The sequence below is a fragment of the Dendrobates tinctorius genome, unplaced genomic scaffold (genome assembly GCF_039654945.1).
Source record: "Dendrobates tinctorius isolate UK_male_01 unplaced genomic scaffold, ASM3965494v1 ptg000058l, whole genome shotgun sequence".
Lineage (NCBI taxonomy): Eukaryota > Metazoa > Chordata > Amphibia > Anura > Dendrobatidae > Dendrobates > Dendrobates tinctorius.
Genome location: NW_027361726.1, coordinates 24,531,559 through 24,557,583, shown reverse-complemented (window position 1 = coordinate 24,557,583; position 26,025 = coordinate 24,531,559). Strand labels below are relative to the sequence as shown.

Sequence of the window (26,025 nt, the reverse complement as noted above, 5' to 3'; positions counted from 1 at the left end):
AAAGTGAGATCTCACCCCACACACACAGTATTTTACAGGCTATAAGATGCACTAGACCATAACATGCACCCCAAATATTGGGGAGGAAAATAGGAAAACAATTGTTTTCAATAAAAAGGGATCTGTATTATACGCTGAATTTAGCTTACTGGGGGATTGCAACACAGGAGGCATGGTCGCTGCTGCAGGAGGCCAGTGGGAGGAGTGGGGCAATGCTGCGGGTCCCATGCTGGGAGGAGGGGGGTGTCCCGACAGTGTGAGGCTGCGGGCCCTGTGTGTCAGGAAAATGTTGGTACAGAAGCAGGAGCGGAGTACCCGCTCTGCCCATTGATTTCCCAGCGGTGGAAAATGGCAGCCAGAGGTGAGAGACTGTCAGCCTTGGGCTTCAAGAAAATCTCGGTGGAGAGGCAGAAGCGGAGTCCACTTCCTGCCTATTTATTTCCTGTTGGTGGGCTTCAGGAAAAAGGCCTCCCGTTATTAAGCTGAAATTTAAATTTGCACATGCGCCGCTTCCGGCAGCCATGCTCCTGGAATCCACCGCTAGGGACTCCGCTCCTGCCTCACTGTCAACATTTTCTTGAGGCCAAGAGCCCTCAGCCTCACAACCCCTCCTCCCAGCTTGGGGCCCGCAGCATCGCCTCACTCCTTCCGCCGCCATGGGCTTCCTGTTGCAGGCACCCTGCCTCCGGTGGCCCCGCTCCACCACCACCGCTGCTCCCCTTCACCCCTGGTAAGCTACATTCGGACTATAAAAACACACTCCCATTTGTCTCCAAAATTTTTTGGGGGAAAAGTGTGTCTTATAGCTTGAAAAATATGGTAATACGGTAGCATGTGGCAAAACAAGGGTATGTGAACAAGTTACATATGTGCTGCATTTTTTACATGTTTTTTCCACGCAGTTTTATTTATGAAGTACCAACAAAGTGATTGTGGTTCCTGATGTCTCATGCAAATGCTTCTTATTTTTTCCTTGCGAATTTAACCCCTTTACCCCCAAGGGTGGTTAGCACGTTAATGACCGTGCCATTTTTTACAATTCTGACCACTGTCCCTTTATGAGGTAATAACTCTGAAACGCTTCCATGGATCCCGGTGATTCTGACATTGTTTTCTCGTGACATATTGTACTTCATGAAAGTGGTAAAATTTAATTGATATAACTTGCGTTTATTTGTGAAAAAAACGGAAATTTGGTGAAAATTTTGAAAATTTCGCAATTTTCCAACTTTGAATTTTTATGCCCTTAAATCATAGAGATACGGCACACAAAAAATTTAATAAGTAACATTTCCCACATGTTTACTTTACATCAGCACAATTTGGGAACCAACATTTTTTTTCGTTAGGAAGTTATGAAGGTTAAAAGTTGACCTGCGATTTCTCATTTTTACAACACCGTTTTATTTTTAGGGACATCACAATTTGAAGTCACTTTGAGGGGTCTAGATGATGATTTTTTTTCCCCAAGAGTAACAGGAGAAATTGGACCCCAAAAGGTGTTGTCCAATTTGTCGCTGATACCCCATATGTGGGAGAAAACTACTGTATGGGCACACGTCGGGGCTAGGAAGGGAAGTAGTGACGTTTTGGAATGCAGACTGGAATGGTCTGCGTTTGGAGAGCCTCTGATGTGCCTAAACTGTTGAAACCCCCCACAAGTGACCCCATTTTGGAGACTAGACCTCCCCCCAAGGAACTTATCTAGATGTGTCGTGAGCACTTTGAACCCCCAAGTGCTTCACAGAAGTTTATAACGTAAAGCCATACAAATAAGAAAAATCATTTTTTCCACAAAAATGATATTTTTGCCCCCAATTTTTTTTATTTTGCCAAGGGTAGCAGGAGAAATTGGACCCCAAACGTTGTTGTGCAATGTGTCCTGAGTAGGTTGATACCCCATATGTGAGGGTAAACCACTGTTTGGGCGCATGGCAGAGCTTGGAAGGGAAGGAGCACGACTTTTTCAACGCAGAATTGGCTGGAATTGAGATCAGTCGCCATGTTGCATTTGGAGAGCACCTGATGTGCCTAAACAGTGGAAACCCCCCAATTCTAACTCCAACCCTAACGCCAACACACCCCTAACCCTAATCTCAGCCCTAACCCTAGCTCTAACCCTAGCCCTAGCAGGAAAATGGAAATAAATACATTTTTTTAAAAAATGTTATTTTTCCCCCAACTAAAGGGGTGATAAAGGGGGGGTTTGATTTACTATTTATGGCGGTTTATATGTTTGGCAGCTGTCACACGCTAAAAGACGCTTTTTATTGTAAAAAGTTTTTGCATCACCACATTTTAAGAGCTATAATTTTTCCATATTTTGACTCACAGAGTCATGTGAGGTCTTATTTTTTGCGGGACGAGTTGATGTTTTAATTGGTACCATTTTCGGGCACATAACATTTTTTGATCGCTTTTTATTCCGATTTTTGGGACGCAGAATGAACAAAAACCAGCATTTCATGAATTTCTTTTGGGGGGTGCGTTTACACCGTTCCGCGTGTGGTAAAATTGATAAAGCGGTTTTATTCTTCGGGTCAGTACGATTACAGAGATACCTTATTTATGTCTTTTCATGTTTTGGCGCTTTTATGCAATTAAAACAATTTTATATAAAAAATAATTATTTTTGCATCGCTTTATTCTGCGAGCTATAACTTTATTTTTTCGCTGATGACTCTGTGTGGCGGCTAGTTTTTTGCGGGACAAGATTACATTTTCAGGGGTACCATGGTTATTTATATCCATCTTTTTGATCGCGCGTTATTGCACTTTTTGTTCAGCGGTATGATAAAGCATTGTTTTTTGCTTTGTTTTTAATTTTTAGTTTTTAAGGGGTTTACTAAAGGGGTTAACTAGTGGTACAGTTTCATAGGGCGGGTCGTTACGGACGCGGCGATACTAAATATGTGTACTTTAATTTGTTTTTTTTTCCAAAAAATGAATTTATTAGGGAATTTTTTTTTTTTATTTAGGGATTTTTTAAAACCTTTTTACATCTTTTTTTTACTTTATTTTATTGTCCCAGGGAAGGAGACCCTCAGACAACGCAGCACATCGCGCTGCTCCAGGGGTCTCAGGGAAGCAAGGAGGGAGCCCCCTCCCTTCCGATTCTTCCCTAATCCCCCGGTACACTGCGATCATGTTTGACAGTTGACACCCGGCCGCGATCAGCAGCGCTCCCCCCACCTCCCCGGGGGCGCCACTGATTGCTATGACGTACTATCCCGTCCATGGGAATTGAGTCCCAGGTCACATGGATGGGATAGTACGTCCGATGGCAGAAAGGGGTTAAAGCAGTTTCATATCTGCAGCATGTTAAATCTTTCAGCATTTTTGACCTATTCCAAGGCATGCAAAAAACGATAAAAAAGCACATATTTTAAGCAGCCTTTTTTTCTGCCAAGACATCAGTATTTGCAGAAGAGTTTTCAGCTGCAAATACCAATCGTGTGCACAGACCCTTATACATCTACACAGGAATGTGTTCATCATATGTCATACACAGAGTATGACTCACCAGACATGTCCGCTGCATCACCTGAAATCACAGAAAAGAAAGGTCTACATAAAAATCATCACACGTAGATTAGGGGTTAAGTCTTATGTCCACGTATCAGTGTCAAACAATATTGATTTCTCACGGGCTTTAAAAAAAAAAAAAAAAATGTATACATGGAGCTCCCCCTAGTGGTGGCTGCAGACAGGATCTTATCATGTATCTCTGTATACAGGGAGCTTCCCCTAGTGGTGGCTGCAGACAGAATTCTATCATGTATCTCTGTATACAGGGAGCTCCTCTTAGTGGTGGCTGCAGACAGAATCTCATGTATCTCTGTATACAGGGAGCTCCCAATAGTGGTGGCTGCAGACAGATTCTTATCTTGTATCTCTTTACAGGGAGCTCCCCCTAGTGGTGGCTGCAGACAGAATTCTATCATGTATCTCTGTATACAGGGAGCTCCTCTTAGTGGTGGCTGCAGACAGAATCTCATGTATCTCTGTATACAGGGAGCTCCCCCTAGTGGTGGCTGCAGACAGGATCGTATCATATATCTCTGTATACAGTGAGCTCCCCCTAGTGGTGGCTGCAGACAGGATCTTATCATGTATCTCTGTATACAGGGAGCTCCCTCTAGTGGTGAATGCAGACAGAATCTTATCATGTATCTCTGTATACAGGGAGCTCCCCCTAGTGGTGGCTGCAGACAGGATCTTATGTATCTCTGTATACAGTGAGCTCCCCCTAGTGGTGGCTGCAGACAGGATCTTATCATGTATCTCTGTATACAGGGAGCTCCCCCTAGTGGTGGCTGCAGACAGGAATCTTATCATGCATCTCCTTACAGGGAGCTCCACCTAGTGGTGGCTGCAGACATAATCTTATCATATATTTCTGTATACAGGGAGCTCCTCCTAGTGGTGGCTGCAGACAGGATCTTATCACATATCTCTGTATACAGTGAGTTCCCCCTAGTGGTGGCTGCAGACAGAATCTTATGTATCTCTGTATACAGGTAGCTCCCATAAGTGGTGGCTGCAGACAGAATTTTATCGTGTATCTCTGTATGCAGGGAGCTCCCCATAGCGGTGACTGCAGACAGGATCTTATCCTGTCTCTCTGTATACAGGGAGCTCCCCCTAGTGGTGGCTGCAAACCGACCCATAACAACAATCTGTGAAAGGATTATTAAAGGGGTTTTTCCATGAACAAACGTTCATTTTAACCCCTTAACTCCCAGGGCCATTTTCCGTTTTTGCTTTTAACTCCCCTTCTTGTTAGAGCCATAACTTTTTCATTTTTCGGTCAATATGGCCATGTGAGGGATTATTTTTTGCGAGACAAGTTGTACTTTTGTACCACACCATTGATTTTAATACATTTATAGGTTCTTTTTTTTTTAAGTGGTGAAAAAAAATCCAAACTTTGTGGAAAAAAAAACATAAATGCTACTGTCAAGAGATTGACAGCGACCTTTAACTAATTAACAGATGCGGGTGGATCTCGATTCCACCCGCGGCTGTTGAAGTCAAGTCAGCAGTATATATCAGCTGTCATGTGCCCGGAAAGGTGCGGGCTTTGGCGCTGAGCATGTGCGTATTATTATGCCACATGTCGGAAAGGGGTTAATCACTAGACCTTGGAATAATAATAAATTCCACAACTGGATGTGATAAATAAAATGTTCCTGTGCTGAGATAATCTTATAAATGTGTTCCTGCTGTGTACTGTGTAATTGAGGTGTCTGACCGTGCAGGAACATGGTCTGATCATACCACATCTCAGCAGAGGAACATTTTACTTTAACATCCAATTGTGGAAATTGTTATTATTCCAAGATCTATTGATTAAAGTTAACTTTTGTTTGTAGGAAAGACCCTTAAAGTATAATTTGCCATGTGCTCCCCACTTTTTGGGTGTGGTGGTTAGGCCCGGCTTTACGTACAAACATACCTACTTGGCCAGTTGCCACTATGTTGGTGAACTTTGGATGTTGGTTTATCGTGAGGCACAATATGTCATCTGTGTGTTCCTGGTAAAAACTCTGAGATCCTATAAAATGAGAGAAGAAATGAGCAAGATGTCGCAGGAGGATGAAGCGGTGACGTGGTGTCAGTACATTACCTGTGGCGACATTGTACAGGATCCCGACAGAGGCAGCGTGGTACAAGATATCAGCTCCGTCGTTCAGATAGTGCACGTTATTCCGACAGTCTTTACCCCGATATCCGAACACCAACTCCAGCACCAGATCCTGCAGGACAATGGGATCCCATCATTGTCATAGTAATGCATGATAGGAGTCATGATCCCAGACGTGAATATGAACCAATAATTGGCCCCTTTCTCACCTCGATAGGCCGCTTCTTCTTCCCAACGTTGTTGGTCTGGAGTTTCTCGGGCTGCGGTAACGCTCTACTAACAGGAGGTCTGAAATAGAGAACTGAGAATAAGTCGCAGCCAGGGCGTCACTCATCTCACGCGAGAGAATGATCTGCAGAGGTCGAGAGTGAGCGAAGGGCACGGCACGGACCATGAGACATGATGCAGGAGCAGGCTACAAGCTGCATGGACTGCGACGCTCTGCAAATCCCCTCATTGTCCTCTAGGAAGCAGCGTGGGTCATGATTATCGCCTGGGCAGTGATGATGGGTGAGGTGTGTCGATGGCATTCAGGAGCGGTGATGGGGGGCACTGAGAGCAAGAGATTTACCTGGAACCTCTACACAGCAGCGGGTAAGAGAAAGATAAGAATTACACAGGAATAGTGAATGTTGGAGACTAGAAACATTAAGACAGCTCAGATCTGCTGCATCCGGGACCGATACAATGAGACCGGGAACCAAGCTACGCAAACCCAGAGTCATCGCTTACAGAAGCCATCTACTGATCGCTCAGGTATAAGTGTCACCTCCGCAGGAATGTCCCCCGGAGGGTCCTGGAAAAAGAGGAAACCAGCCATGTCCTCATGGAGAACTTGGCAGGTCTACCAGTGCCACAGACCCACCCAGGACCAACGGAAAGCAGCGTTACCTGACCGCTCAATGTGTGTCGCCGTCCCTGCGCCCTGTGCTATAATCTACCCTGGTAGCAGCAGTGCTCTGCCCAATACTTGGCCTCACGGTCCCCTCCTATCATATATACATCTGCTCCTCGCAGTTTTCTGCCCTGTTTGCTCCTCTCCAGTGCTGCCCCCCAGGTGTCTCACCACCATTGGTGATCCTGATAAAGGTGTGTGGGTTGCCTAGTGTCTCCTCTTCATGTACTCCATGTAGTACCTTTGCTATATTGGGGTGAGGGGATGAAGTCTGTAAATAGTAGCGACTGATCCCTAGGCGAAGAACTCACAACTTTCACTGAAGACAATTTCCAAAAATTGCCAAATATGATCAGAACAGTTCACCGTCCAGAGGATGCAGACGCCCACCAGTCCACGGCTGTAGGGTCTCATTACTTGTTTAGACTTTTACAATCATTTTTACTGAACTGATGCAAATTAGGCATAGGCCCTCCCCCCCAATTTCCTAACGGACCTCCAATATGACTCTACATTAGTATGTCTGGCGAGCCGGATAGTGTGAGGCTGCCGGCCTTTACAAACCAGAATGCACGCAGATAATGCCAGTTGTGTATAATCAGCGCAATTTCAAAGACCAGAAGTCTATTACGAAGTTTCAAACAGCATGGAAACCTGACCAAAGGTCCGTGACCCTACAGAAGTTTGGAGGAACTGAAAAGGAGAAGATAGAAAGGTGTGTATAATAGACGGTGAAGAGCATGAAGTGTGTGCAATGTGGGGGGGTGTCTATGTAGCATGGAGAGTGTGTGTGTGTAAAATACAGAGTGTGTGTGTATGTAGCATAGCGTGTGCGCGCCTGTATGTAACACATCACTCACTGTAAACAGGAAGCGTCATCCAGCTCTATTAGCGATCGCTCTGTCCCCATTATTCTTCGTCTTCTGTATAAGAAGCCGGTAACCCCGCGCCGAACAACCTGAATATATTTGATTGGCGCTCGTTTATCAGCTAATGCAAGTGCTCCCTCAATTCCTCTGTCTGATGCTGCAATACAGTATGTTAGCATCTGGGGGCACACGTAACTTTGCCCTGGGCCACATATTGTCTAAACTGTCCTTGGGCGAATGCAATGAGGTGACAGGTTATCTATCGCCTGCTGAAAAATGACAACCAAAGTGGTGGAGAATCGAGAGAAAAGTGACAGCAGCCACTACATTATCAATAGTGACAAATGCGCCGCTGTTTGTAGGTTTGGGTGCAGGCCCCCTTTAAGAATTTTCAGAGAGAGAAGTGAGAATAGGGAGAAGGAATCTCACATATTCTATACAGACCGAGACAAATCATCCCATAAGACCACCAAAGAAGGCGCAGCGGAGACCACTTACCGAACGACTCCCTGCCTGCAAGGAAGCAAAAAGGGGAAACCATCAGTGACCGAAGCAAAACACAGAGGAGAAGACTTGCTCCTGATACAATGTATCCACAGAGGGAGGGGCATCACATGGAAAGGAGGGGCATCATCCAAGGGGGAGGGGCATCATCAATGGGGAGGGGTATCGTCAAAAGGGGGCGGGACATCACAAGGAGAGGAGGAGCATCATCACAAGTGGGAGGGACATCACATGGAGGAGGCGCATCATCACAATGGGAGGGACATCACAAGGGAGAGGGACATCACACGGAGAGGAGGGATAGCATCACAAGGAGAGGAGGAGCATCATCACATGAAGGAGGGGCATCATCCCATGAAGGAAGATCATCATCACATGAGGGAGAAGCATCATCACATGAAGAGGAGGAGCATTGTCACATGAGGGAGGGGCATCATCACATGAAGAGGAGGAGCAATGTCACATGAGAGAGGGCCACCATCACATGAAGAGGAAGAGCATTGTCACATGAGGAATGGGCATCATCACATTAACAGGAGGAGCACTGTTACAAGGGAGGGGCATCATCACAAGGGGAAAGGGGGAACATGAGGGAGGGACATCACTTGAGGGAGGATTAGAATTGTCACACTGGGGGAGGGGCAGGGGTTAAGTTGGGGATGGGTATAAATAACACTGGGGAGGGTTAATGGGGGGAGGGGTATCATCACAAGGTGCAGGAGAAGCTTTATAACATGGAGGGGAAGAGATGCATCATCTGGACAACCCCTTTAGGCTGACAGCACCAGTTCTGTTGGTCTCTGCGGACCACTTTGGATCTCCGGACACAGACTGTCATGCAAGATGTGTACGGAGCACTGCTCCTGAAGATGTCGCCTGTTACCTCTCGTCCAGGGACAGCTCCTTCTGCTGCAGGTGAGGTTTGGTTCCCGCCGTCGGCCGGATGCTGGAGGATAAGGCTTTGATGGTGTATGCCATCTCGTTCTCCCGCGTCACATCGCTGTCATAACCTGGGGTAAAAGTGATGACAATGGTCACTGAGTCTGCAGATCCGCCCCCAACCAAAGGGGGCTCCACTAAATGGCAAAAAAAACATAGGGGAAGTATCAGAACATCAGAAAAGCTGAGTGACAACTACTGACGAGCTGAAACAGCAGCCAAAAAGGTTGTCACCAAGAGAACAGGGGTTTGCACTACCACTGCTCCCATCATTCTCCTATCTTCTCCAGTACCTCCATCCTCCTCCGAGTCTATATCAGACTCCTCGCTGTCGCACTGTCTCATCTCTCGGTGTCCTTCCACTTCATGAGTCCAGAGCATTAACGAGGTGTCGGGGCCCCCAACACTGACCAGGAGCCCGTCATCATGGATCCAGCGCAGGTTAGTAACGTGCGAGGAGTGAGCCACATATCGCTTAAACTTCCCAAACTTCCCCTGAGAAATATAACAAGTGGACCGGTATTACATGAGACTGCAGGTGACATCTACTACATTATTTGTAATCAGGGAGTTAACACTGTTATCTGTGGTGTTACATAGGACTGCAGGTGACATCTACTACATTATCTGTACTCAGAGTTATTAGTGTTACATAGGACTGCAGGTGACATCTACTATATAATCTGTGCTGTTGCATAGGACTGCAGGTGACATTATTACATTACATGTACACATCCAGTTCGGCTACATTTGATTCTTACTTTAACCGGATACCGGAAAAGCTTCACGAATCCGAAGTCGTCCCCGGTGGCGAGGATTTTGCTGTCATTACTGAGTGCGGCGGTTGTTACGTCGCTGACCTCCCCAATCACCGGCCAGATCCCCTCACAGCTCGGACCCAGGACACTCGTCCAAGACGACCAGGACATTTTTTCTACCTGAGAAATAGACAGCTCAGCGCCAGTGTGACCTGAGGGGACACTCCCTAATACTGCAGACACATGTGATCCCCCACCTTACCTCATGAGCTGGAATCATTTGTCGCTTCCCTCGTGGGGCCTCAAAAAACAATTGCTCCTTAGCACCAGTGTTCACCTGGAGGAGTTTACCTGGGAAGAACACAGAAGTGACTGAGCACTAGGGGGCGCCACCGAGGCCCCATCACTTCATGTAGGGCAGGGAAACGCTACGTCTACCACAATGCACTGCAACAAAGCACAGACTCAGCCAGCAGGGGGTGGCAGAGAGATGAGTGCTCCTATAGCCTTCAAAATAAGCAGAGTATTTGCTTTACTCCAGTTGCATCACTCACAACCATAATTGCAATCACAATTCTGCTGGCTGTGGTTAGTCTACATGTGACTTTTTCCAAAAACAGCGCCACCATGAACACAGGTCATATGCAGTATTGCTGATCAGTCAAACTCTTCAATGGAGCAAAGCTGCAATACCAGACACAGCCTGCACACAGGTGTGGTGCGGAATCTTGAAAAAAGCAGATTTAACAGCTCCTAAAATGAATTGCACTCAAGAAACAGCAAAGTCTTATAAGTTGCAGCTGAAGCTTTGGCTCTGACTGGAGGATTAGACCTGCTGTTTAGCAGAGGAGAAGTTATAAGACCAGGTTCAGAAGTGACCCCAGGCCCTTCGCTCACCCCTCGAGTCCCAGTCCAGGTGGGTGATGTAGCTGGACGAACCCTTGCATACGCCGACCCGTTTGCTGCTCATCACGTTGTAGATGTCCACAAAGTTGTCGTAGGAGGCGACGGCCAAGTATTTCCCAGTTACTGAAACAAAACTCGATCAGAACGGCGTCGAGGAGCGCGAGACGGCATCGATCGACGGGTCATCAACTCACCGGGGGAGAAGCGTATGTCCGAGATCACGTCCTTCCGGTGGTGAAATGACACCAAGTCCTCCAGCGTGTCGGCATTCACGATGAGGAAGCTTCCGTCATTGAGGCCCACAGCCAAAGCCTTGCCATCTGGGGAGAAGGAACAGCACCGGCCACCTGGGAGCAGCACAGAGCCCATCACTCATATAGAAGACCCTGACAACTTGCACTCCTAAGACCCTCGTACTGACAACCCTTGTTCTGATAGCCCTCGCTCAGACAGACAACCCCCGCTGATGACCATTGATCTGATGACCTCTCCGTCTGACAACCATCGCTCTGTTGACCCCCCCTACTTATGACAACCACCTCACCCATTTTGACAACCATCGCTTTGACAACCCTCCCTCCCAGGCTCCAGATGACAAGACTTATTGTGTGTCAGATCCTCATTATTGTAGAAACCTCTGCTCACCTTCAATGAAAGGAAATCTTCCTGTGTTGTTACAATGTGTCAGTGTAGGCGGCTCTGCTGCACGGACTGATACAATGTAACAACCCCCAGGATTCAGAGGATTGTCTAGACTGGATACTCTGATACACTGTAACAAATGCTCAGCTGTGTGGTGATCAACATGTAATGAGACTGAACCTGGGAGAGGTTGTATTTTGGAGAATCGCTCACAGTGCAATTCCACAATCCTCTTACCCTTCTTGAGCTTGCGCACAGCCAGCATGCAGTGACTGGGGGACAGGTCCCAGATGCGCAGAGTCTTGTCATCGCTCACAGTGGCACAGATTGGTAGATGAGGATGGGCGGCCAGACCCCAGACTTCTCCCTCCATGTGTCCCTGCACATTACAAGAAGAAGCATAAGGAGGAGTAGACAACACTGGAGGGCAGGAAACTGTGAATATCAGGAGTCATCGGACAAATTATACCTCCTACTAGAGGCAGAAGTTCACTAAGGGCAACCTGCTGCTGTCTATCCCCCATACTTTACACTGCAGCATACTTTACACTGTCTGTTGTGTATAACAACAGAACAAAATATTAAGTTTATGAAAAAACTACTTGTTAAAAGAAGATCTTCAAGAAACTGCTGCGTCCAGACCGAGAAGAACCTAAAAAGAGCGGATCGAGTTTATTAAGAGGGAGCAGCCAGACAGGTGGGGAGATCCTAAAAGAGGGGATGGGGTTTATTAAGAGGGAGCAGCCAGACAGGCGGGGGGATCCTAAAAGAGGGGATGGGGTTTATTAAGAGGGAGCAGCCAGACAGGCAGGGGGGATCCTAAAAGAGGGGATGGGGTTTATTAAGAGGGAGCAGCCAGACAGGCGGGGGGGGATCCTAAAAGAGGGGATGGGGTTTATTAAGAGGGAGCAGCCAGACAGGCGGGGGGGATCCTAAAAGAGGGGATGGGGTTTATTAAGAGGGAGCAGCCAGACAGGCGGGGGGGGGATCCTAAAAGAGGGGATAGGGTTTATTAAGAGGGAGCAGCCAGACAGGCGGGGGGATCCTAAAAGATGGGATGGGGTTAATTAAGGGGGAGCAGCCAGACACGCGGGGGGATCCTAAAAGAGGGGATGGGGTTTATTAAGAGGGAGCAGCCAGACAGGCGGGGGGATCCTAAAAGAGGGGATGGGGTTCTGCTTTTAGATACATAAGATTGGGGCCTGATCATTTACTAGAACTGTACTGAGCTGAGCAGAGATCAAACACTAAGTAATCTAATGCTACAGCAGCACAGAGTATTACAGAAAAGGTGCAAACTGAAAAAGAGGAACTGCAGTCACCTGGACAAGCAGGGTGACCGGTCCGCTCTTGTCCACCTCCAGGATCTCCCCATTCTTCGTTCCTACTAGAATATGGCCGTGCCCAAGAGATATGGCACGTATGGACGGGTTGTCTTCTAGGAGCAGCCCTGGAATGGAGAAGAAGGAGGTCGGGGTGCGGTCACCTTAGTCATGTGTGAACAGGTATGTTGTCAGTGCGCAGTGTGGTCAGTACATACAGTGTGTACAATACGGTTAGCACATGCATTTACAGTGCAGTGCGGTCAGTGTGCAGCCAGAGTGGTGACAGGTGTGATCAGAGTGCCCCTTACGGTCAGTGTGTGTGGAGTGTGTAGCCATTAGGCCGGGGTCACACTGGCGAGGAATATGGCCGAGTGAGAGGCGCTAAAAGCACGCATTAGACACGGACCAATGATTCTCTATGGGGTCCCTCGCACCAGCCGTATATTTCTCATCCGTATTCTACGGTCCGTGCCAATCGCAGCATGCTGCGATTGTCAGCGTACTACGGCCGTAGTACGCCAATGCAAGTCTATGGGTGAGCAAAAAATACGGATTACACACAGACCAGACGTGTGACCTGCGAACAATACGCACCCGGTGTCTTTTAGCAAAGCCGGCAATTCAGCGCGCGATACAGTAAACTCACACTGACAGTTTTAATAAAGAAACGAAAGGATATAGAAGCCCTGTCATAGGGTTCCATTATATGTCCATTTTGCAAGCCTGCGAGATAATCTCGCCATACGGATGCCATACGGATTACACACGGATGCTTACGTGCGCAAAATACGCGACCACACCTTGATTACGGATGACATACGGAGCACTGACCGTATTTTGCGTCGGTTAGTGTGACCCCGGCCTTAGAGTATAAGGTGCGACCAGTGAGTGTGGAGTGGTCAGAGTATGTGATGAGTCCAGTGTTTGCGGAGCAGTCACAGTGTGTGGTGCGTCCAGTGTGTGCCGAGTAGTCAAGAGTGCATGCTGCGGCCAGTGTGAGCAGATCAGTAATAGTGCGTGGTGCGGCCATTGTGTAAAGAGTGGTCAGAGTGCGTGGTGTGCATAGAACAGTCATAGTCCGTGTTGCAGCCAGTGTGCATGGAGCAGTTAGAGTGCTTGGTGCAGCCAGTGTATGCGGAGCAGTCAGAGCGCACAGAGTGGTCAATATGTGTAGAGTATAGAGCAGTCAGAGTGCATGGTTTGGCCAGTATGTATGGAGCAGTCAGAATGCATGTTGAGGCCAGTGTGTGCGGAGTGGTCAGAGTACATGTTGCGGCCAGTGTGTTCGGAGCGGTCAAAGTGCATGATGCAGCCAGTGAGTGAAGCGACAGAATGCATGGTGCAGCCAGTGTGTATCAAGAGGTCAAAGTGCATGATGCGGCCATTGTGTGTGGAGCAGTCAGAATGCATGCTGTGGCCAGTGTATGGAGCAGTCAAAGTGCATGTTGCGGCCAGAGTGTGCGGAGAAACAGAATGCATGGTGCGGCCACTGTGTGCGGAGCAGTCAGAGTGTATACTGCGACATATCTGTATGGAGCACTCAGAGTGCATGGAGCAGTCAATGTGTGTGGAGTGCATGCAAGGTGCAAGCAGTGTACATTTGCAGTCAGAGTGCATGCAAGTTGCAGTCAGTCTGTGTCTGTGGCCGGTGATCTTGTCACCTTTAGAGCCTGGCGCCAGTGCAGCCCTCTTGATTGCGTAGGTTTTGAGGCATCGTTCAAAGGAATCATCCCAGAGCGCCACCACTCCGTCCTTCCCACCAGTCACAAAGCCCTGTGATGGGAAACACTGTACTCAGCCGTAGTACGACCTGGGGCGAGCATTCTGCACCTCGTCAGCATGACGGGGAAGACTGTGCTGCAGAGGCTTCTCCATTACAGATTGATCAGGGGTCAGCAACCTTCGTCACCTCAGATACTGTGGTAGTACAATTCCCAGTAGCCACAAGCAATGTTGGGAGATGTTGTACCTGGCAGCAAGAGCCAAAGGTTGGTGGTCCCTGATCTAGAATGATGCACTGTAACAAGACTGTTCCCAATATCTGAAAGCAAGCAGAGATCCTTACTGTGAAGAGAGATTGAGGCATAAAGGAAACTACTCTGAGCTCCAATCACATCTAGAGAAAAAAACAGACACCAGTGGATTCCCCTGGTATCAGGCTGCTAATGATTTCCACTCACAGTCAGCAGCGGGACCCCCCTACTGTCTGAGATCCTATGCTGCCAAGTGAAGGCCAGCAAAATTGAGATGCAGCTTTGGATGTGACTGGAGTAGAAGTAGAGATATAACTTCAGACTTGTATAGGATTGAATATGACTGATTGCAGTAAATGGATGAAAGCTGTTGGCCGGGGGTCTTCTCACCTTGTCTAGGGCGTGCATGCTGAACACCGGCCCGTCGTGCGCCTTCACGGTCTTCATCAGGAACATGTCTCTCCAGATACAGACATCTCCGGTGGAGGTTCCAGAGAAGGACATCTCCTCCGTCCACCCGTAGACCACACACATCATGGTATCAATCTTCGAGCCGGTGCCAATACAAGCTTTGCGTCCGATCAGCCCCCCACCTGCCAGGACAGGACGGCAGCATTAGGCCTGTTTCACACTTCCGTTTTTTCAAATCCGTCAGAATCCGTTGTTTTCCGTAAAAAAACGGATCCGCCATTTTTTGCAGGATCCGTTTTTTTTGTCCCATAGACTTCCATTACGGTTACCGCGGATCCGTCAAAAAAACGGATCCGTTTTTAAAAAAACGGATCCGTTTGCATCAGTTTCCGTCAAAAAAACGGAAACGGATCCGTTTGGCGGACACAAAAACGGAAGTGTGAAACAGGCCTTACATGGGCAGAGGGGTACAGACGCAGGACTAGAGGGGCTGCAGTGCTGAGATCTCCGCTTCTATAGGGGTCACAAACTGCACAGATCACTGTGTCCACTAGGTGTCGCTGCCACCCATTGATTGAGCAATCGTGGCGAGCAGGACCATCACCCTCATCATCCTTGTTTCTATTTTTATACATTTATACACAATTTTAATTGTTGCCTCCCCTTAGACTGCCCTGATTCAGCAGCTTGGAAGGTGGGATCTATATGGGTCTTAGGCTACTTTCACACTAGCGTTTTTTTGTGCTGCGCCTCGTGCGCATTCCAAACGCATGCAAAAAAAATGCATTAAGCGTTTTGCATGCGTTTGCTGTTTTTTTGCACATGCGATTTAACCAGTTTGTCACCATGTAGACTCTAAAAACGCATGCAATTTTAAACGCATGCGTTCGAATGTCCTAGCGCACGATCCCATAGACTGTAATGTTGTTTTTTTGCGAATTCCGTGCACATGTGTTTTTTGGCAACAGTTGGGCACGCAGAAAAATGCAACATGTTGCGTCTGGCGCGCCTGGGCGCACACCTGGAAAAAACGCAGCGCACGAAAACGCACATGAACACGTACAAGCGCTATACCATGTGCCCACCATGTTAAAGATAGGGGAGCAATGCGCATGCGTACGATAGCGCACCAGGCGCAGCGCTAAAAAACGCAAGTGTGAAACCAGCCTTACATGTTGCAAAAACCCCAAGGAAAGAACCACAAAAATCAGGAAATAATATAACACAAAAGTCTTAAAGGCACCGCACCTGCTCGCCTCCAGAACCTCATGTGCTTCACCCCCGCAGTGATCAGCTTATCAGGCATGTAGGGGTTAATCTTCACTGCAAAGATTTTATCCTTACTCCCTCTGCAAAATAAAAACCAGATACAGATTAATTAAAGAGGGGGATCACACTCCCAATAGAAAATCAGTCAATAACCGCTTTCTGATTTTCCAAGTGTGCTGAAACTGCAAAAAAATGAAATTCCACAATTGTTTTTTGGGTTTTTAGTTATTATGTTCACTATAAGGTAAAGAGAGACAGATGATGGCTGAGTAACACAGCCATCATCTGCCGGGAAAGATGCGGCTCAGCATGCCAGCTCGCATCAAATGTAGGGAGACGGCATATGTCGGTAAGTGGTTAAACACAGGTGACAAGATGTTCTGCAGCAGCCTGGCAGTTAGGAAACCGGCCACCACCACTGATAGACTAAGCAAGGAGACTTAACCTTTACAACTTCTCATAGCAGAGGGTTTGTTACAAACAATCCACAGGCATTACCAACTGATAAAACGCCCCCTGAGGAAGGAATTTTTTCCGAAACGCGAATTGGGGCCAACGGTGGGCAGTGTACGGTGTTCCTCTAAACCCTGGTATGTGTTTTATCAGCTATTAGTTACATATGTGGCCATAATATTGGTTATATGATATTAGTGGATATCAGCCTGGGATTATCCCTGTTATTTAGACAATGAGCTGTCCATCTATTTAACCTAGGCTGTCTATCGGCCACTATCATGGCCTTATGCACTTTATTATGATTCAGTTATTTATAAGGGTTTTTGTCATAGCTATGACGATACTATTGAGGTAATCGCTGTCTACTTTTTCACTGCTGCTTCTGCAGACAACATGTGTCACTTTTTAACCCATATTTGTTACCTATCTGGTGCTCTAATAAAGATTTGCTATTTTTCATAATATTACCATTTTTGGACTTTTTTGCATTGCAATTCGTTTGTGGTTTGAGGCATTACAACTGGACTGATAAATTGTAAGAAACGGTCATGAGACAGATCTGTGCCGCTGTGTTTAGCTCACAGAGGATTGTCTAAACTGTTACATTGAAACAAACCATCAGCTGGGAAAATCAGAGCTGGGCCAGATCAGGTCTATTAAGGGGGCTTCACACATAGCGATATCGCTAGCAATATCGCTAAAGCGTCACCGATTTTGTGACGCAGCAGCGATATTGTTAGCGATATCGCCAAATGTGATACTTACCTCCTGCCGGCTCCCCCGCTGGTTATCGCTGATCATGCGAGGACGTCCTGGGCCGTTTCTCGGCGGCGGCTTCCTGCTGTGGCGACGAGCGACGCGTGGACGCAGGCGGGAGGACGTCAGGATCGCCGCGTCTGACAGGTAAGTAACGACCGCCGACCGCTGCTATGTCGCTGGTGAGATCTGCCTGTGTGGCAGCTCACTAGCGACCATTTAGCGATGCACCAGCGATCCTGACCGGGTCCTATCGTTGTCAGGATCGCTGGTGCATCGCTAAATGTAACGGGAACCTAAGAATCATGATTTTAATGGGAAGGTTTCCATTCACTGACACTGAAAAGAGTCACTGAAAATAGTGAAGATCTCTGTCTATTAGATAATGGCAGAACTTTCCGTTACAGGGTTATAAACATCACCGCTTCAGCCAATCAATGAGCTCAGCAAATCAGCAGAGGTAAACAGCATGAACTGCTGAGCTCAATAACTTGCAGCAGCGGTGATGTGAGCTGTCAATGTGACATCAACCCTGCAGACGAAAGAAGGAGACCAGAGCAGCAGTGAGGGGAATATCCCGGACCAGGGGAGGGGGAGTAGTTGATGAGTTCGCCATTTTAGGTATTTTACACAGCTTGGGGACCGCTTTCTTGAAAGTGGACAATCCCTTAGTCAGTGATCCGGACTGTTGAGTTTGTACCTGACTGATGACAACTTCTCCCCTTTTTTCCAGTCCCACAAGACCACAGTGTGATGGTCGTCGATGCCGACAGAGGCCAAACGCTTCCCGTCCGCTGCATAGAGAACAAATATGACGGTTACAGTATAAGATTATATGTTACATATATAATATATCTACAGTACACACAAACCACCTATATAACTGGTGGCCAGTGATATCATCATGGTCTGATCCACAGAAATAAAGATGAACTACAGAAAAAGTGCAAGAAACGAACCCACAGAGCCGGCGATCTATTATAATGCAATCTGAATGACTGCAGAGGTCAGCGCCTGATCAGATGAGGATGGTTGACTTCATGGACAAATCATCGATACAAAGTCTTCTGACTATGACGACCATTATGGCGAGATACTGTCATCACTCCAGGTGGCCATTAGATGGCGACACTCATGTTAGGCAGCATGGTTATAGCCAGGGGGTACGTCTATGGGGTGCAGAGGATTTGGCCACATGTGGACCCTGTTATAGTGGATCCAATGTAGGAGTCCGCTGAGAACATGATTGTAATGGTTCTTGCTCGCTCACACCTGTGTAGTCCTCGCTCACACCTGCGCAGTCCTCGCTCACACCTGCGCAGTCCTCGCTCATACCTGTGTAGTACTTGCCCGCAGGGCTGGCTGCTATGGCAGTGGTGACATGTGCTTTTGCTTCCAATAAAATACAATGTTTTTACTGAATTCGCGACACAACGATTATAAATTAAATGAATGCAAACTGATGCCAAGATAAATTGTACCTCAGCAGAGGGGGACGGGCAATATGCCCGGCGTAGTTACAAGGTGATTATATGGCGAACACCAATCACCAGCATGTTACACCTAACTGCGAGGTTCCTGGGTGTTTAATACTAATGACAGACAAGCGACAAATCCGAAGAAAACAACACGCTGCAAATAAATCAATGCTCATTAAAGGGCCGGTACCATCTCCGGGAAATAAGGCTGAATAAAAAAAAGTTCCTAGTTCACTTTGTAATTGAATTCTTCGCTATTTTTAAGACTCCTCTGATTGCTGTCAGTGAATGGGACCATTTATGGTTAACGTTCAATGTTTGAAAACCCATCCTGAAGTAATACATCTCACAGAGGAGGGTTTGTTACAATGTCTGGTCCAGGGTCTCTGATTAACTTTAGGGGTATGGTTTGAGGTCTGAAATAATTTATGGGCCTCGTCTACGGTCTTATTGATTTTATAGATCTGGGGCATGAATAATTTCAGTGGTCTTATTTGTGGTCTAAATGAGTTTACTTTGGGCTCTAGTTTGGGGAGTGATTGTTTTTCGGGGCCTGGTGGGAATGAGTACAAGGGTCTGATTAACCTTGGGGTAAATGAATTTAAGGGTCTGGTCTGAGCTCAGATACATTTTGGGAGTCTGGTATCAATGGTTATCTATGGGATGAATAACTATGGGATCTGATTTAGGGTATCGATGAGTATGAAGGGTCAGTATGAATTAATATGGGGGTTCAGTCTAGGGTTTGATGAACTTTGGGGGCTGGTTTGGAATGTGAATGAGTTTAGGGGTCTAGTCTAGTTCTCCAACCATCTAGAACAGAGGTAAATATTGGAGATCCAGGTAAGACCGACAAAAGAACTAATCCAGATCCTTTACTGTAGATATAAGAATGTTTCCAGTCACTGACAGCAAGCAGAGAAAAGAAAACACAAAGTTAATTTCAAAGTTGCAGAGCCGTTAATTATATAAATATTACAGTAGACCAGACACCGTCCCTTTAATCTTTATCGGAGATTCACAGCCGCCTCCTCAGGGGTTAGAAGAGTTACCTGAGAAGTCCACGGCACACACCCCGAACTGGTGATGTCCCTTTAACACGGAAAGAGGTTTGATTGTCTCGCAGTCCCAGATGTGCACAGTGCTGTCTCTGCCCACCTGCAAGACATGAAGCGTCAGCGTCAGAGGTGCTACATCCCTTCCCTGGCTCCATGCATCACAGAAAGCACTATACACTCAATGTTAGTCTGCAGCTACTAAAGCCATCGCAAAAGTGTCCTTTCTGCTTGAGATTTATCAGCTCTGCTGCTCCTAAATCACCCACTGATCGCGTGTTTTAATCAAAGCTTAACACGTTTGTGCCGAGAGCAGAACATACCTGACCGGTGGCCACGTAATCCTTCATGGGGTGAATGGCCAGGCAGAGAATATCATCGGTGTGGCCCAAATAGAACCTCTGCGTGTTCTGCTGCCGGTTATACACCACTCCGATGGCCGCCACGTGGTAAACGATCTCCCCCGTCTGGGTGTAAAAGAGGTTGCTCCGGCAGTCGTAGCCCCGGTACCTGCAGGAAAAGAAGAAGTTGCAGTCAGAGCTGCGATCACGTGTCTGCACAGACAGCGGCGCTCCTATAATGCATCGCAATACATGCACATGACCCATGACTCGCGGACCACCGCTCACCCATGCACAAAATGCAGGCGGATGCTGTTGACGGGCGCGCGCTCCCTCCTCTTAGAAGAAGCACTTCTGTGTTTGTCTTTGCATTGCTCTTTAAGTTGAGGTAGATCTTCTTTATAAACCTGGAAGAAAAAATAGGAAGATTTAGAACAGAAGGGCCGGAGGTTGTTAGACCAGCTCATCTATGCTGACAACCAGCCTGTGCATCACGAGTGAGAAGTTGTCAGCTCCGCCCCCTGGTGGTGACATCTGTAACATTGGGCGACAGTAGATAATGACTTACTGCAGAGCCGAATATGGCAGCAACTTGCAGGTAAATGTAACCTGTGACCCAGTTCCCAGCGCTGATCCTGGTGCCGGGTGTCACATCAGACTCCCAAACACCTAACACCTAGCATTCCTGATACAATACCACTATATAGTAGACGCTCTGCAGTGCACATTCTGCAGCGTGCGATCAATGATTCACCTGGCGCCGGTACGTCATCTGCGTCTCCTGCTCGATCTCAGAGTCCAGCTCTGGGACGTCGGACTGCTCTGAATCCGATTCATCGCTGTTCGAATCCATCAGACTCTCTGAGAAGGAAGGAAATGACAATGTGACAGCCTGGGATAACTATGGCCACATGCTGGGACTTGTGGTCTCCATGTCGGACAGTGTACACTGGAGCCCCCAGCACACGTGTATAGTGCATCATCCATCCACCTTGTTCTCACCTTGCGGAGCGATGTGCAGCGCGTCCTTCAGTTTTCTGTCCGGAATAAACTTCCACTGAAACACGGAATGATCGGCGCCACCGACGGAAACGATCCACTGATAGTCGTGTGACCACCGCACGCTCGTCACGTGAGCCGAGTGACCCAGGTACTTCCGAAACTTCGCTCCTGGAAACACAAAATACAATGAACTTTGTTTATAGATCATCACCCTGCCAGTCTGAAATACTCTGTGCTGCTGGGGATCCTGCAACCGACACTATTTACCAACAATCTGTGACCCCCTACAAAGCCAGCTCATAACCGTCCTGAAATACTCTGTGCTGCTGGGAATCCTGCCCCAACACTATGTACCAACAATCTGTGACCCTGTACAAAGCCAGCTCATAACCCTCCTGAAATACTCTGTGCTGCTGGAAATCCTGCCCCACCACTATGTACCAACAATCTGTGACCCTATACAAAGCCAGCTCAAAACCCTCCTGAAATACTCTGTGCTGCTGTGAATCCTGCCCCACTACAATGTACCAACAATCTGTGACTACCTACAAAGTCAGCTCATATCCCTCCTTACATATTCTGTGCTGCTGGGAATCCTGCCCAGCCACTATATACCAACAATCTGCGGCCCCCTACAAAGCCAGCTCATGTCTCTCCTGACATACTCTGTGCTGCTGGGAATCCTGCCCAGCCACTATGTACCAATAATCCGTGACCCCCTACAAAGTCAACTCATAACCCTCCTGAAATACTCTGTGGTGCTGTGAATCTTGCCCCACCAATTTGTACCAACAATCTGTGACCCTCTACAAAGCCAGCTCATGCCTCTCCTGACATACTCTGTGCTGCTGGGAATCCTGCCCACCACTAAGTTCCCACAATTTGCGACCCCGTACTATAGCCAGCTCATGTCTCTCCTGATCAGTACAGGCTTCTCCTGAAATCCTCTGCGATGCTGTAAGCCTTGCTTCTTTATCTCTGTGAGTTTGTGTCCTCTCATAAGGATCAGTTCACTCCTAAAATACTCTGTGCTGCTGGTAACCCTGCTTATGTCACTATACAATTCTCATTTTGTGACCCCCCCCCTACAGTCGCTGATCTGTATAGGCCATCCAGAAGATCCCAAATTTGGACAGCGAGGATAAATTGCTATTACCCCCTTATAATAAATCCTTATGTCACAGCTCCTGAGCATAAAGACTGAGATAAAAAAAGATTCACTGCCTGAATCCAACCGCGACGCACCGAGTAATTAACGTATTCAAGAATTAATGGTGCATCATTAATATCTAATTGGATCTCACTACACAGGACGTATAATAGTGGAGAAGAAGAGACACAACCGGGAAGAGCAATACATAACGAACAACCAAGCCCAGGTTATATCAGCAGTACATATATAATTACTAGCTGAAGAGCCTGGCGCTGCCCGGGCATAGTAACCAACTGTGGTTAGTTATAACAAATTATAATTATCCTCCATCCCATAGTCCCGTGCCCATATACCCATCATACATATCCTCCATCCCATAGGCCCGTGCCCATATACCCATCATACATATCCTCCATCCCATAGGCCCGTGCCCATATACCCATCATACATATCCTCCATCCCATAGTCCAGTGCCCATATACCCATCACACATCCTCCATCCCATAGTCCCATGCCCATATACCCATCATACATATCCTCCATCCCATAGTCCCGTGCCCATATACCCATCATACATATCCTCCATCCCATAGTCCAGTGCCCATATACAGTTGTGGCCAAAAGTATTGACACCCCTGCAATTCTGTCAGATAATACTCAGTTTCTTCCTGAAAATGATTGCAAACACAAATTCTTTGGTATTATTATCTTCATTTAATTTGTCTTAAATGAAAAAACACAAAAGAGAATGAAGCAAAAAGCAAAACATTGATCATTTCACACAAAACTCCAAAAATAGGCCAGACAAAAGTATTGGCACCCTCAGCCTAAAACTTGGTTGCACAACCTTTAGCCAAAATAACTGCGACCAACCGCTTCCGGTAACCATCAATGAGTTTCTTACAATGCTCCGCTGGAATTTTAGACCATTCTTCTTTGGCAAACTGCTCCAGGTCCCTGATATTAGAAGGGTGCCTTCTCCAAACTGCCATTTTTAGATCTCTCCACAGGTGTTCTATGGGATTCAGGTCTGGACTCATTGCTGGTCACCTTAGAAGTCTCCAGTGCTTTCTCTCAAACCATTTTCTAGTGCTTTTTGAAGTGAGTTTTGGGTCATTGTCCTGCTGGAAGACCCAAGACCTCTGAGGGAGACCCAGCTTTCTCACACTGGTCCCTACATTATGCTGCAAAATTTGTTGGTAGTCTTCAGACTTCATAATGCCATGCACACGGTCAAGCAGTCCAGTGCCAGAGGCAACAAAGCAACCCCAAAACATCAGGGAACCTCCGCCATGTTTGACTGTAGGGACCTTGTTTTTTTCTTTGAATGCCTCTTATTTTCTCTTGTAAACTCTATGTTGATGCCTTTGCCCAAAAAGCTCTACTTTTGTCTCATCTGACCAGAGAACATTCTTCCAAAACGTTTTAGGCTTTTTCAGGTAAGTTTTGGCAAACTCCAGCCTGGCTTTTTTATGTCTCGGGGTAAGAAGTGGGGTCTTCCTACGTCTCCTACCATACAGTCCCTTTTCATTCAGACGCCAACGGATAGTACGGGTTGACACTGTTGTACCCTCGGACTACAGGGCAGCTTGAACTTGTTTGGACGTTAGTCGAGGTTCTTTATCCAACATCCGCACAATCTTGCATTGAAATCTCTTGTCAATTTTCCTTTTCCGTCCACATCTAGGGAGGTTAGTCACAGTGCCATGGGCTTTAAACTTCATGATGACACAAGCACATGGTAGACACAGGAACATTCAGGTCTTTGGAGATGGACTTGTAGCCTTGAGATTGCTCATGCTTCCTCACAATTTGGTTTCTCAAGTCCTCAGACAGTTCTTTGGTCTTCTTTCTTTTCCCCATGCTCAATGTTGTACACACAAGGACACAGGACAGAGGTTGAGTCAACTTTAATCCATGTCAACTGGCTGCAAGTGTGATTTAGTTATTGCCAACACCTGTTAGGTGCCACAGGTAAGTTACAGGTGCTGTTAATTACACAAATTAGAGAAGCATCACATAATTTTTCGAACAGTGCCAATACTTTTGTCCACCCTCTTTTTTATGTTTGGTGTGGAATTATATTCAATTTGGCTTTAGGACAATTCTTTTTGTGTTTTTTCATTTAAGACAAATTAAATGAAGATAATAATAAAGAATTTGTGTTTGCAATCATTTTCAGGAAGAAACTGAGTATTATCTGACAAAATTGCAGGGGTGTCAATACTTTTGGCCACTACTGTACCCATCACACATCCTCCATCTCATAGTCCCATGCCCATATACCCATCATACATATCCTCCATCCCATAGGCCTGTGCCCATATACCCATCATACATATCCTCCATCCCATAGTCGAGTGCCCATATACCCATCATACACCCTTCATCTCATAGTCCCATGCCCATACACCCATCATACATATCCTCCATCCCATAGTCCCGTGCCTATATACCCATCATACATATCCTCCATCCCATAGTCGAGTGCCCATATACCCATCACACATCCTCCATCCCATAGTCCCATGCCCATATACCCATCATACATAGCCTCCATCCCATAGTCCAGTGCCCATATACCCATCACACATCCTCCATCCCATAGTCCCATGCCCATATACATATCCTATATCCCATAGTCCAGTGCCCATATACCCATCCTCCATCCCATAGTCCCATGCCCATATACCCATCATAGATATCCTCCATCCCATAGTCGAGTGCCCATATACCCATCATACATCCTTCATCTCATAGTCCCATGCCCATATACCCATCATAGATATCCTCCATCCCATAGTCGAGTGCCCATATACCCATCACACATCCTCCATCCCATAGTCCCATGCCCATATACCCATCATACATATCCTCCATCCCATAGTCCAGTGCCCATATACCCATCACACATCCTCCATCCCATAGTCAACCATTATGACATCATAATGAGCGGCAGGGCTTGCAACCTATGATGACATCAGCGTCGCCATGGCAACCATTATGAAATCATAATGAGGGGCGGGGCTTGATACACACACACTTATTCCCCATTATGTAGATAAGGGCAAAATTGTTTGGTGAATTGGAACACGCGGGGTTAAAATTTCGCCTCACAACATAGCCTAGGACGCTCTCGGGGTCCAGACGTGTGACTGTGTCAAATTTTGTGACTGTAGCTGCGACGGTGCGGATGCCAATCCCGGACATACACACATACAATACATACATACACACACTTGAGAGTTATATATTAAATATACAGGCGATGCCCAGGTTATACCAGCTGTGCATATATAATTATATACAGGAGATACCCAGGTTATACCGGCTATACATATATAATTATATACAGGAGATGCCCAGGTTATACCAGCTGTACATATATAATTATATACAGGAGATGCCCAGGTTATACCAGCTGTACATATATAATTATATACAGGAGATGCCCAGGTTATACCAGCTGTGCATATATAATTATATACAGGAGATACCCAGGTTATACCGGCTATACATATATAATTATATACAGGAGATGCCCAGGTTATACCAGCTGTGCATATATAATTATATACAGGAGATGCCCAGGTTATACCAGCTGTGCATATATAATTATATACAGGAGATACCCAGGTTATACCGG

At 46.8% G+C, this 26,025-nt stretch overlaps 1 protein-coding gene across 4 annotated transcripts in view; it reads right to left on the bottom strand.

Annotated features, from left to right (window-relative positions):
- EML5 (EMAP like 5) overlaps window positions 1–26,025 on the bottom strand; it is a 166,934-nt gene that overhangs the window by 29,250 nt on the left and 111,659 nt on the right. For 3 of the 4 annotated variants that reach the window (XM_073578207.1, XM_073578206.1, XM_073578205.1), the window contains exons 11-32: window positions 21,227–21,394; window positions 20,979–21,085; window positions 20,513–20,631; window positions 20,207–20,393; window positions 19,881–19,986; window positions 18,051–18,144; window positions 16,118–16,218; window positions 14,849–15,051; window positions 14,147–14,258; window positions 12,483–12,610; window positions 11,398–11,539; window positions 10,713–10,865; window positions 10,510–10,641; window positions 9,875–9,963; window positions 9,616–9,792; window positions 9,148–9,349; window positions 8,799–8,925; window positions 7,910–7,924; window positions 5,857–5,935; window positions 5,630–5,759; window positions 5,459–5,557; window positions 3,524–3,544 (exon numbers count right to left, since the gene is read on the bottom strand). In XM_073578207.1, coding sequence (XP_073434308.1) covers window positions 3,524–3,544; window positions 5,459–5,557; window positions 5,630–5,759; window positions 5,857–5,935; window positions 7,910–7,924; window positions 8,799–8,925; window positions 9,148–9,349; window positions 9,616–9,792; window positions 9,875–9,963; window positions 10,510–10,641; window positions 10,713–10,865; window positions 11,398–11,539; window positions 12,483–12,610; window positions 14,147–14,258; window positions 14,849–15,051; window positions 16,118–16,218; window positions 18,051–18,144; window positions 19,881–19,986; window positions 20,207–20,393; window positions 20,513–20,631; window positions 20,979–21,085; window positions 21,227–21,394 — 2,691 coding nt within the window. The remainder of the gene's footprint in view (window positions 1–3,523; window positions 3,545–5,458; window positions 5,558–5,629; window positions 5,760–5,856; window positions 5,936–7,909; window positions 7,925–8,798; window positions 8,926–9,147; window positions 9,350–9,615; window positions 9,793–9,874; window positions 9,964–10,509; window positions 10,642–10,712; window positions 10,866–11,397; window positions 11,540–12,482; window positions 12,611–14,146; window positions 14,259–14,848; window positions 15,052–16,117; window positions 16,219–18,050; window positions 18,145–19,880; window positions 19,987–20,206; window positions 20,394–20,512; window positions 20,632–20,978; window positions 21,086–21,226; window positions 21,395–26,025) is intronic. The other variant, XM_073578210.1, reaches the window with a different exon arrangement.